The 12,911-nt window shown below is 30.3% G+C and overlaps 1 protein-coding gene across 4 annotated transcripts in view; it reads left to right on the top strand.

Moving 5' to 3' along the window:
- Nucleotides 1-12,911, top strand: part of LOC145306091 (rap1 GTPase-activating protein 1-like) — a 231,283-nt gene that overhangs the window by 129,207 nt on the left and 89,165 nt on the right. For all 4 annotated transcript variants that reach the window (XR_013874890.1, XM_080148043.1, XM_080148037.1 and 1 more), the window contains exons 2-4: nt 1,251-1,431; nt 8,123-8,187; nt 10,800-10,893. Coding sequence is in view for 3 of the 4 variants with exons in the window: in XM_080148043.1 (XP_080004169.1) it covers nt 1,251-1,431; nt 8,123-8,187; nt 10,800-10,893 (340 nt within the window). In the remaining variant the exon portion in view is untranslated. The remainder of the gene's footprint in view (nt 1-1,250; nt 1,432-8,122; nt 8,188-10,799; nt 10,894-12,911) is intronic.

A 12,911-nucleotide genomic window follows, 5' to 3' on the forward strand; every position in this document is an offset into this window, starting at 1 on the left:
AATTTCTACTGATTGTTCAGTTTAATAGTCTCCTTAAAACTTTTAAGCTTCTGTAAAGGAAAGAAAGAGAAAAATTACAAAATAACAGTCTTTTATTGTTGTGTAAAACCTACAGTATAAAATATTCAGCAACTAGCTAGATGTTAAACTGTAGGCTACTGAATGGTAAAATTCTTTTAATAGGTAGAAACAACTATTCTTTAAACAAGGACATATATGGTCAAAACACTATTTCTATAATGGCTATTGAGAAAAGAAAAGTTTGTAGTTATTAAACAAGGATTACAATTTAAATAAAAGCGAAGCTCAACATTATTAAAAATTGATAGAATATTTATTCAAAATTAAAGTTCAATGTAAATATGTCGCAAAATAGCTTAAATTCAAGATCCTTAATATCGCCAATTTTGCGATTAATTGCTTAATTATATAGATGCTTTGCACATTACAAGTACCCTATCTTCCTGGTTATCACATTAGGATAAAGAAAAATCAAGACATTAGAATATTTAAATCTTGCAAAAAGACACCTATAAAATTTATATTATAATCTGGAAGAATATTAAACACATTTGAACTAAAAAAAAAGTAAAATTTCTCAACACTTTATTTTAACAAAAAATCCGTATATTGGGAGGTTAAAAAATTACAAAAACAGAGAAATTTTTACTATTCAAAATGAAATAAGATTAATTCAAACTCACCCACTTTTTTTTTATATCTATAACTGGGTAATTGCACTATCCTACAAGATCTGCAAAACTACAATTATGAAAGGATTAATGTTGTGTATCACACTGCAAAATTTTTAACCATTATAAAAAAGCGTAGCTACTCTATAATGGACAATTTATGAATACATTTATCTTCTCTTACATTCAAATAGTAAAAATTAGGTCTGTTTTTATGTAGCTTAGAAAAGGAATTCCATTAAGGGAGACAGAGTGATCTCTTAATTCAAGTAGCTATTTAGTAGCATAATCGAAGTTTTTCAAAAACAAATAAGTGGGTTTTGGGAAGCCCTAGACTTTTATTTCAATTGTGAATTTGCTTCATTTTTATATTGATTTTAATTTTGAAACTTCTTTAGAAAACCTCACTTTTAAGGTCGTGTCAAATTGTCTTAGAAATAACAGAGAAAATAGCCAAGAATGCAAGGGTTAATCAGTTTTCAATTAAAAACTTACGAAATCGTATGAGATAATTCTTTTAAAAATAAAAAACATAATTATTTTTTTTTTAAATTTCAGGTAGACCACTATCAGAGCGGGTGTTGCAGCAGCGAAAACGGCAGCGATTCATTTCTTCTGAATGGCTCCGCCGATACCGCCGTGAGTGAACGTATGGATGGCCGCGCGGGTGGCGATACTGCCTGTTCCGCACCCGCACCTCAGTACACCTCAACACCTGTCCGCTTTCCCCAATCTCAAGGTAAAACTAAAATAAAAAATTGCGGATAGCAGACCCCCACTCCCCTCCAAAAATTTACAGTTTTAATTTAAAATAGTTATCTAATTCAACTCCCCTATTCTCAAGTGCCCCCAAGAGGCCTCTAGGGGCGTAGCCGCTAGTTACTATAGTTAGTATTATAAAAAGTAAGTATTAACATGCTAAGTTAAAGTTATTTTACCATGAAAAGATTAGAGGTAACCTGATACTGTCTTGGTCAACTTTATGTACAACATTTCTTGGACAGGGAGACATGTTAAGAACAAAATTATTAATCATATAAACAAGTAGTGGGGGGATGTTCCTTTCCGTTGGAGTGATATTTAATAATATCTCTTTTAAATCATTTTGAAAACATTTCCTGTAGTTGCTAAGTTTTTCTTGTTTTTAATTCATAATATATTTCCCCTTTTGTAAAGAATATTTAATCCTTTGAAATTTGATAAACTGTCAGAAATTTTGTTGGATTATGTTTTCTTAACTTCATAGATAATAAGAACTTTTAATGATTCTAATAAAATTAACAACAAATGTGATTGAATGTTAAACTTTTTAAAATCGTGGCACTTAAGGGGGGGATCCCACCTACTTTAAGGGATTTCCTTTAAGTCATTGAGTGGTGCTGATACCCTCCCCCAAAATAGGTATAAACCTTCCCAAGTCCTATGAGAAGCTACATTGTAAAGAAAACTATATCGGTTCATTGTTTAGCGAGATAATTCAGTACACACAGACACTTTATTATACGAATATAGGTAAAAGCATAACGAAACTATTTAGAAAAGTTAGTTTATCTATAATGAAGTTTAATAACTATTTCATTTTGGAAAAAGTCTGAAAAAAACCTTTAATATTCATTTAAAGTTTAATAATAAACTTTTACAATTTATTTTTTTTAGATATTAAACACTCGGTAACTATGTATGTAACGTTATTTCTTTAGTTCAAAGTAATTTTTAGATATTCAAGTAAATTTTGCCACCTAATATATCTGTAAAAGCAGCAATTCTCATTATTTTATTTAGTTTTAAAACTTTAGTACAGCTCTATCATCAAATAGGACCGTATAACTAGCAGGTTTTTTTGGTATGACATGGGGTTTATTCAAAACTTAATTGGTTAAGTACTAAGTAGTTATCGAAATCTAAAGCTACAGACAAAAAAAACCTTCTTAAAATAGGATAGTTATTGCAAAACCAAAATAATAAAAAGAAATGACTCAATTTGCAGCTATTACATAAAAGCTTTTAAAAATGATATTTCTATGACATTTTACTAATAAGTATGACCTTTTTGGCGTATGTTATAATCATCATAAGCTGTAATATATTAAAAATACAAATATAACACAATGTATTACAAATTAGTATTATGTATGTGTGTTAAAAAAAGCAACGTTGAAAGCCCGTTATAAAAGTACATGAACAAACACACTTAACATCATGTCAAGTGTTCATACAAGGGAGGGAGGGGACATTGGGCTGTTATTACTCTAGTCCCCAAAGTTTTACAGTAACATTTTCTTTTTGTTGGCTTTATTGGTTGGTTCATTAAGTTTTTAAAATGTTTTAACCACTAAATGTAATCTACAGAAGGGTTAATTTTGTGTATCATTATTGGGGATGTACATCAATTTATCGGCTATTGTCTTATCCCTTTAGATCACTGATTCAATTTAAACTTTCTTAATCAAAAGATATTTATTTAACATCAATACACAATTTTTAAAAATCTTTATGATTTTTTTTGCTAAATTGAATCAACAACCCAGTGTTAAGCTTGCAAATTTAGTTTGCTCACATGAATTTGTCATCTATGCAACCTTAATCACAAAAACATATAATAGAACAGGGTCGACAATGATTTAAACAATAGGCTATATTTCAAAGATATATTAGGACTTGTTATTCTAAGTTTAAAGTGCTGATTAAAGTTATTATTCTTTATTATTTAAATTTGTTAAGCTTATGTACAGACCCAATTATAATAATCCAAATTACCCCATCTGTAGATTACAATTTGATGTTGAAACGTTTGGACACTCAACTAAATGAACCAGCCAATCAAAATTCAATGAAAGTTCCTAAAATTGATAAGCCAACGAATAAGAAAATATTATTATAAAAATTTGGGTACCAGTATAATTAACAATTTTATATCTCTTTCCTCTAGAATAAAAATTGACCTCTTTAGGTTTAATTTTAATATTTTTGTTTTAAGTATAAATTATTTTTGATCCAGCTCAAATAAAAATGTAATACAAGGATGACAACATCCATAAAAGCTCTAAAACGGTATGACAGACTTACATTAACTCCTGAAGAGTGTCAGAATTGAATATACAAAATATAAATACATAAGTTTTGACAAAATTATACGTAAATTTATTGCATAACTTCTTAAATACAGAATTCTGACATTTTAAGGACTTGATTATAGGGATGGTTAGCTTTTAATATTGTACCTTACTGTAATAGGAATCAGTACTCCAAAAATCAAATCAATCGGATGATTATATCTAATGTCAAAAAGTTAAAAATCAACATGTTTAAAATGGACGTACGGACATTCTGGTAACGATTATAGAGTTGCTACGCTTTTTTACTTTTAATAAGAAACAAAATAATTTGGACACAGACTTTTTATGAGACTTATTCATAGGGGTAAAAGCTTAATTTGCATATTGTTAGTATGTAAATATACAATTCTCTCTACAGTTAAGCTCTCAAGAAAACCAACAAAAAAACCATTTTTAATTCTATATGTTTCAAAGCGTCTTATTTCCCACCAACCCTCATTACAGAGAGAGTGGGGTCAATGGGCTAATTATTACACTAGTCCCCAAAGTTGTATAATAATGTTTCTTATTTGTTGACTTTACAACATTGAAGACATTCGTCGAGATTTTATAGTTTTTTTTATAAAGTCTAGTGTCTAAACGTTTCAACCACCAATTTAAATCTACAGAAGGTGTAATTTTGTATATTATATTATAGAAATGTACATGAATATTTAGGCTATTGCCTTATCCCTTTAGAATCATGATACCTTTAATACTGTCTGTCTGACCGTCCCTAAAATAAAGATTAAAGGGATAGTTGCATGAGGTGTATTTCAGAAAAATGATTTGTAGCATAAGTTACAAGTATGCCATCAAACATATATAATTTTGTATTGCAAAGTATAACAAACAATTAGACATCACTAAAATAGTCGTCATGCTGTTTTTGTAGAAATATGCTAGTTATATAAATTGTATACATCACAAAAATACGATTTTCAAGTCTTGATACTTTTAAAACTATGTGGTAGAAAATTGAAAGAGGGAGGTCATTTTCTAGTAAATCCCGTAAAGGTGTGTGTTATAAGGCCTAGAAATAGTAGTAGAACGATAAGGTGCTCTATATATTTGTATTCCCTATTGAATAGAACAATAGGGAAATTTTTTTTTTTTTTGATAATCGTACCTGGAATATCTTTAAAAAATACGAAATTTCTATCAAACGCTTTGTTTGGCTCAAACTGACAAAAATTTAAAAAAGATATAATTATAATAATAATGTTTTCTATAGGTACAAGGTAAAGGTTAAGAACAATCTATACCATTAAACAAAGGAAGAAGTCATTCTTTACAGGTTGATTTATTATAATTATATTTTTTTTATTTGTGTCAGTTTGAGCCAATCAAAGCGTTTGATAGAAATTTCTTATTTTTTAAAGATATTCCAGGTACGGTTATCAAAAAAAAAAAAAAAAATTTCTTCCCTATTGTTCTATTCAATAGGGAATACAAATATATAGAGCACCTTATCGTTCTACTACTATTTTTAGGCCTTATAACACACACCTTTACGGGATTTACTAGAAAATGACCTCCCTCTTATTTAAATCTATGCGCTTTAGATGTAGTTTAAAGCATTGACCAGAAAAAATATGTGGTTCACTAAAATCAAGTTTAAATGCATTTCATGCATCTACCCGTTTGGCCGAAAAAAACTACACTTGTTTGAGTTTGTAAATTGTGTAGAAATGTCTGAACACCCACAGTTATTCATTTCAAAATTTAAGGACAAGCATAACTAAAAGTGTTCCTTACAAACAACATCCTTTTATATAAAGTAGTAAGCTTTTTTTGTCTGTCTCGAAGGATCTCGCTAACCGCTGAACCGATATTGTTCTCCTTTACAATGAAGCTTCTCTTAGGTCCTGGGAAGGTTTTAAACTATTTTTGGAGAAGGTTTCTTCACCCCCCTCCCCCTCAAAAAATATTTTTTTTACTCTTTTGAAACTCAAAATTAAAATGGGATGAGGTCTACTTTTTCCCCTCCTACCAGTGCCCCTATGGGCTTCTAGGTCCGTAGCCGCTAGTAAAATATATAGGATAACAGCTCATAGATTTTATTTGAAAAACATACAATTTGGGTTTGATTTTAATACTGCAATATAATTTTACTGGTTATTAACTTTTCTGTAAGTTATTTTTTTGTCTATAACTAGTTCTTTTCAAAAAGGAATACAGTGAATATTACGTTCTACTACTGTTTTTAAGCCTTAAAACTCACACCTTTACGAAATTTTAGCATAAACTATAAACTTTGTATTATTGTATGAACGGCATAACAAACAATAATTTTGGCAAATAGGATAAGTTTAGTCTATGTATACAAAATAATAAAATATTTCAAGGGAACCAAAGGGATAAGACAATGGCAATTAAATTAATATAAGTCCCCAATGATAAAACCTTTAAAATTACCCCTTCTGTAGATTAAAATTAGTGGTTGAAAAGTTTGAACACTTAACTTAATAAACCAACCAATCAAAATTCAGTAAAAGTCCCCAAATTCGTTAAGTCAACGAATAAGAAACCTTTAGTGTAAAACTTTGGGGACTAGTGTAATAAACAGCCCATTGTCCCTTCTCTCTCTGGGTTGAGAACCTCTATATTTCATTGTACTATCCCTGTATTTCTGGCTGTATATAGAACAAACAAGTAAAACAATAGAATAAATAAGCAAGCCCATGTTCAATCTAAACACAATTTCCTTTCCATTTAAAAGAGACAAAATAGCCCCCCCCCCCCCTCCCATCCCCACATTTGAAATTATATTAGCTATGTAATATCTCATCTAAAAAAAGTAAGCATTTTATCAATAAAATGCTTAATTTTTTCACAATATTCTATACACTTTATTTGCATTGTCGTTGACTATTAAATAAAATCTTCTCCCTATCATATTTTACTTTTCAAAACTTAAAAAAAAATAAACAAAAGTTTAGGTGGGTATAAAAAGGCATGTGGACTAGTTTCTGGGAAAATTGGAATTCGTTTATTTAAACACTCTTTTCGTGTGAATAGAATTTGGATTGGTGAGCTTGGGTGTGCAGACAATAATTCTATTAACACGTCTTTTATTTGTTGCCTTAGACACTTAGGGTACTTATTAAATAATGATTGGATAGTTCAAACTAGCAGTGTCCAATGTTTTCAACCAATAATAATTTTTAGTAGGGGTAATTGTGATTATCATCATTGGGTATGAATAGAGGTGGATTCTTAAAAAAATTTGCCCCATTTGCTTAGTGGGGCAAAATTGTTTTCGTGAAAAATCCTTCAAAATCACATAAAAAATCGACAAAAATTAAATAAAATTTTATGTTAATAACCATTCTATGATTTTGTTTAATTTTTGAAGATTTTTAATGTGATTTTGGTGGATTTTTAACGAAAACAATTTTGCCCCACTAAGCGATTAGTGGGGCAAATTTTTTTTAAGAATCCACCTCAGGAATTTTATCACTTATTTCTTTATTCCTTTATTCTTTGTGATGCATCTTATGTAACCACTGGCGACTACGCCCCCTAGAAGCCTCTAGAAGCAAATAAGGTGGGAGGGAGGTTAGTCGACCCTCCCCCCTCATTTACAATTTGAGTTTTAAAAAGAAAATAAAAAAAAATTGGGGTTGAGGTGATTTTTATTGGGAGGGTCAAGATACTTTTTTCTATTATAGTTGAAAACCTTTCCTAGACCGATAAGAAGCTTAACGGTAAAGAGGAACCATATTGGTTCAGCACTTAGCGAGATCTTTCGCTACATACGAAAAACCTAACTACTTTATATAATAGGTAGGATTGCATGATAAAAGACGAAAACTGTTTTTTTTTCTCCAGATTTTTTTAGCTATTTCACCCATGAATGTGTTTTAAATGAACACTATGTTGTTGAGTTTGTTTGGGTATGAGAACCGCTAGTTACACGGTCTTTTTTGATGACAGGATTTTACCAGACTCTCTTTTAGAGAGGCTTTACATAGGAGCCCAGAACAGTTTTATGCTGTTTTAATTATTGATATATGTCTTGGAATGGTTTTATGCTATTTATCTGCCATTCCCTACCTTTTCTAATACATAGCACCTTGAAAAGAATTTTTAAAAGAAAAGCTTTTCTATAGGCAATTAGAGTCGGTCCGTTCGTCTGTTCGTCTTGGACAGTTAGCTCTTTTCGTTAATTTCGTTAACAGCTTAGAATTGTCCTTTTAATTTCAAACTTTGCATGATGATTCCTATAACAATATATACGATTTAGGAAGCCTATCAACTTTATAATCGTTACCTGAAAGCCCGTACGTCCATTTAATAATTTTTAATGTTTTGACAAATGTTTTATTTCAGGTTTCAGGTGTAGTGTAAGTAGTCTTAATACTTGGAATACCTCTGGATACGCTAGTGAACACCAGGCAAGGGCGTATACAATAATTTTAATTGTGGGGGGGGGGGGGGTTCACCGGGTACATGGCGTTCCTGCAACTGGCAGAATTACAGCTGGATGTAATTTTGTCAAAATGTAAAAATCTCTGCCAAAAATACAGTCATACTTAAAGTAACTGCCATAAATACATCTAACACTGGCATTTATACATCCAAAATTGTCAAATTTACATCTTTTTCTTGCCAATTTTACATCTAAACTTTTTTATATGTCAGAAATACATCCTATACATTTTAATAATAATAAACAATAGTGAACTGTATAGTAGACATTTATTATCAATACAAGAACATGCATAAGTATTATATTAAAATTATAGTTAAATATTTAAAATCTTCAAAAATGAATTTATACAGTTGATCATTATTAAATGTATAAATGTGAGTTAAATAGAATTTTACAAGGTAATACACATTTAGTAGTCAGACATACAAGGTTAGTTTTAGGGTTGATATGCTACAAGGTTATTTGCACCTTTTCTAAATTGCACCTATTAGTTATAGGAATCATCAGGCAAAGTTTGAATTCAATAGGACAATTTGAACATTTCAAAATTAATAAAACAGCTAACCTTTTTGATTGGATGGACAGACCAACCCTAATCATAGAAAAGCTTAGCTTTAAAAAGTTAAAAATCTGCATGTGTTGCTTGGAGGAATGGAATTGCCGGTTACAATTATAGAATTGCTACACTTCCTAAATAGAAAAAAGTGAGGGGGGCGGAAGTGACACTTTTTGAAACCAAAACTAAAAGTCAAAGAAACTCAACTAAATACCTAAAGAGTTACAGCTCTTAGTTTTGGAAATGTGAAGAAACGGCAGTGGAATGCCGCACCTGCCGATTATTTTTTGCCTTTTTTCAAATTAGACAATTTTCAATTATCTGAGAAATTATTTTTTCAAAAAAATTTCTCTCATATTTTCACTGGACACTTGACTTTGACTTTTATTTTTGGTTTTAAAAGTGTCACTTCCGCCTCCCCACTTTATAACGTCTAATTTAACGAACAGGGCTGACGGACATACATATCATAATTAAAGAAAAACTTCGCTTTAAATATAACAAGAAAACATAATGACCACTAAGCTATAAAAAATTGAAAGAATTTTAATGAATATAATAGATTTGAAATCTGCATAAAATTTTAAGGAATTTTTATAAAATTCGTTTTTTGTAAATTCTTTATCTATAAGCGCAAATACAAATTAAGTTAAATAATTTTGACATCTGTGATTGGTGGATTTAAAACTATCTGCGCCCTGATTGGAGAAGCTTAAGTGAAGTACATCATTCAACCAATTAGAGCGCAGGTAGTTTCCAATCCACCTATCCTATTGGTCAAAATTTATTAACTTAAATTGGATTTGCGCTTTTAAAAAATGAATTATATAAAAAACGAATTTTATAAAAATCCTTAAAATTTTATGCAGATTTCAAATCTATTATATTCATTAAAATTCTTTCCAATTTTTATAGATAAATGACCACTTCTTTTTAAAAAATTCACATACCTATTATAAATTAATGTTGCTCGCATTTAATACAACGAATTACTAACATTTGTGTACTGTACATTTTCTGACATAAATATTAAGATAAAATAAGTTAATAAAAAGATACAAATATAGGAAACAATCAAACTAATTAATAAATGACATTCTAAAAATAATTCGTGAAATGGGTAAACAGGGAAAAAGGAATAAATTATAGAATAAAGATTTTAAACATTTAGCCATAATCTAATATATCAATTATGTATATTCTTGTAGTATAAATATCTACTATACAGTTTACTATTGTTTATTATTGATAAAAATGTACAAGATGTATTTTTGACATATAATAAAAATTAGATGTGAAATTGGCAAGAAATAGATGTATAATTGACAATTTTGGATGTTTAAATGCCTGTGTTAGATGTATATTTGTCAGGGTACCTACGATATATGGCAAATTACTGTTGAATTTACATCCAGACAAACAATTTTGACAAAAATACATCCACTGTATTTCTGCCAGTTGCAGGAACGGCAACGTCCCGGTTCACCCCCTTAATATTTTAAATAATTATTTTCAAAAAGAAAGATACAACTGACTATAAATTAATATCCTCAACAAATAAGTTTACAAGGAATTGTCAGTAATATTATTTCATCTTCAATTGTCTTATCATTATATTCTTATTTTAATTTTAGGATATAGGGATATGTTACTGGCAAATAAATTAGGTTTTCAATTTCTTCTGCTTCAAAATATTTAAGTAAGACTTTCAAAATTAAAAGACATTTAGATTTTCCAAATAATATCCGCTGTATTATAACCGGTTCTCAGCCATACTGAAAAATTATGTACGTACAGGAACATATTACAGACAATTTTCTACGAATATTAAAATAAGATCATATAATTAATACCAGTTTTGTTAGAATATGCCTTAGGCCCCTCAAAGCTAATATAGCTGGTTTTAATTTTAGGTTTTTTTCATTTCAATATCCACGGAAAGCTGTAAATAATACGATGTCATAAATATCTATTACAACCCCCCAAATATAATGAACTATACGCCCTGGAATTACCAGGAAACACCAGATACCTATTGTTGGGACAACTCCACCTTCTCAACAGATCAACAGCTCTTTGATTTGGTTCTTAAACTCCAATCAAGTAGATTAGGTAACAATTTTTTTTTAGTTTTAATCAGGGCTCGGCAGCTGCGTATAAGCCTCAAGTTTAAACCGCTTGTGTACAAAAAAATAAATTCCGAAAAGATGGATTTACGTCTGTTTAGGCACAGGTTTAGACGTCCAGCTGAAATTTAAAGCACTTATATAATTTTATTCTATGCATAATTAAGTTTTTAAAAAAGGCATTTCTCTTGAAACACCCTGTATTAGCATATTTCTGACTATACATACATGCCAAAATGTTATTTATGAAATGAATACCTATTATCATTTATAAATCTGCGAACTGTTTGGGGAAGAAAAAGATGCTCCAATTGTAAAAAAAAGGATTTGTGACAAAATGAATGTTAGTTAGACCCTTAAAGTACTAAGTACTTAGGGTTAACTGTTGTTTTACCTAACTAATGCAATGCATAATTGCTCACTTATCATGCAAAATTGTGCGTATTACTTGTAGCAAAGCTACTCTTTAAATAGGATATATTTTTAGATGTGCACATTACGTTTTTATCAATAAGAGCAATTAATTCCTTTTCAACGATAGACCATTTAATCTATTCTCGATCTTTATCCTTTATATTAAATATTCTTCCTTTCATTGACGATTCCTAATTTTTATTTGGTAGTTTTTCCCCTAATTAAAAATCAAAAATTATATCTTTCATAAGCTTTGTTAAGGTTAAGTTCATACGGCGCCATGTAAGTAAATGAATTAACATATATTAAATCATATATAATGTATATGTTTCTTTCCTCTTTGACATATATTTTCCGTGTATGTATGTGTGTGCAAATTAAAATTTGCATTCCGTAATCAATTTGAGTAGACGATCCTTGTCTTATTAAGGAGCGAAGCTACTCAATATTGTTTGTTTGTGAATGTACGTCCGTCCTGTAAGTAGGTCACCCGTCCAGGATGTACAGTATATGTATCATTGATGTAAAATATATACAACTAGCAATTTTTTTATTTTTTTGTGAGGGGGGGGGGATGTTGTCAGTTGACCTCCCTTTTTTAATTTTAAATTATAAAAAAATCTTGAGGGGGGTATTTTTCATTTTTTGGGGGGGTTGAGGGTGTCCCACCCCCCAAGAAAATAGCCTAAAACCACCACAGGACCAGTAGGTATATTCCCATAAGAGTAGAATCCAATCGGTTCAGTGGTTACAGAGATCCTAAGGGACAGACAGACAGACGGACAGATAGACATCATTCTACTTTGTATTATAGACTAGCGGCTTCGTAAAGGACCATGGAAATCTCCTTCAAAAAAAAGGACCAAGGAAATCTTCTACAAAAAAAAATAAAGGACCAAGGAAATCTTCAGCAAAAAAAAAAAATGGGGGGGGATTTTTTGGTTTTTGGGGGGGGTTGAGGGTGTCCCACCCCCCAAGAAAATAGCTTAAAACCACCACAGGACCAATAGGTAGATACCCTGAAAAGTAGAATCCGATCGGTTCAGTGGTTACCGAGATCTTAAGGGACAGACAGACGGACAGACAGACATCGTTCTACTTTGTATTATAGATAACTTGAAGACAACTAATCATTGTACAGCCTAATATTTTTTTTAAAATTTTGATAAGGCTTAAAACTTGCCCGATTTGGAATAATTTTATTGAATTATTTTCTTCTCTTTACAGCTTCGCTGTCTATGACAATAATGATCCTTGTTACAAAGTGCATCGCCTCTAATTCTAATTAATTCTTGTGATGTGTGTGTAAGGGGTTCATTCATCAAAATTGTCCTTTTTGTAAACAGTAAACACTGCTAGTTAAAACAGTTATATTTTAATGAATACAAGCTGCTTAACACTATGCAACATGTCTTATGTAAGCATTTTTTTTTTTGGACGGGGGGGGGGATAGGTTTTTTACAAATAGAATTATCTAGCAGAAAAAGTGTTCCAGTATTTTAAGTTTTTATTCTACATATATACAATCAAACAAAAAGTTTTTTTTCAAAATAATTGTCAGTAACTCGCAACACAAGATAGCTCATCTAA

The sequence above is a fragment of the Acartia tonsa genome, chromosome 2 (assembly GCF_053477335.1).
Source record: "Acartia tonsa isolate MP-2025a chromosome 2, ASM5347733v1, whole genome shotgun sequence".
Lineage (NCBI taxonomy): Eukaryota > Metazoa > Arthropoda > Copepoda > Calanoida > Acartiidae > Acartia > Acartia tonsa.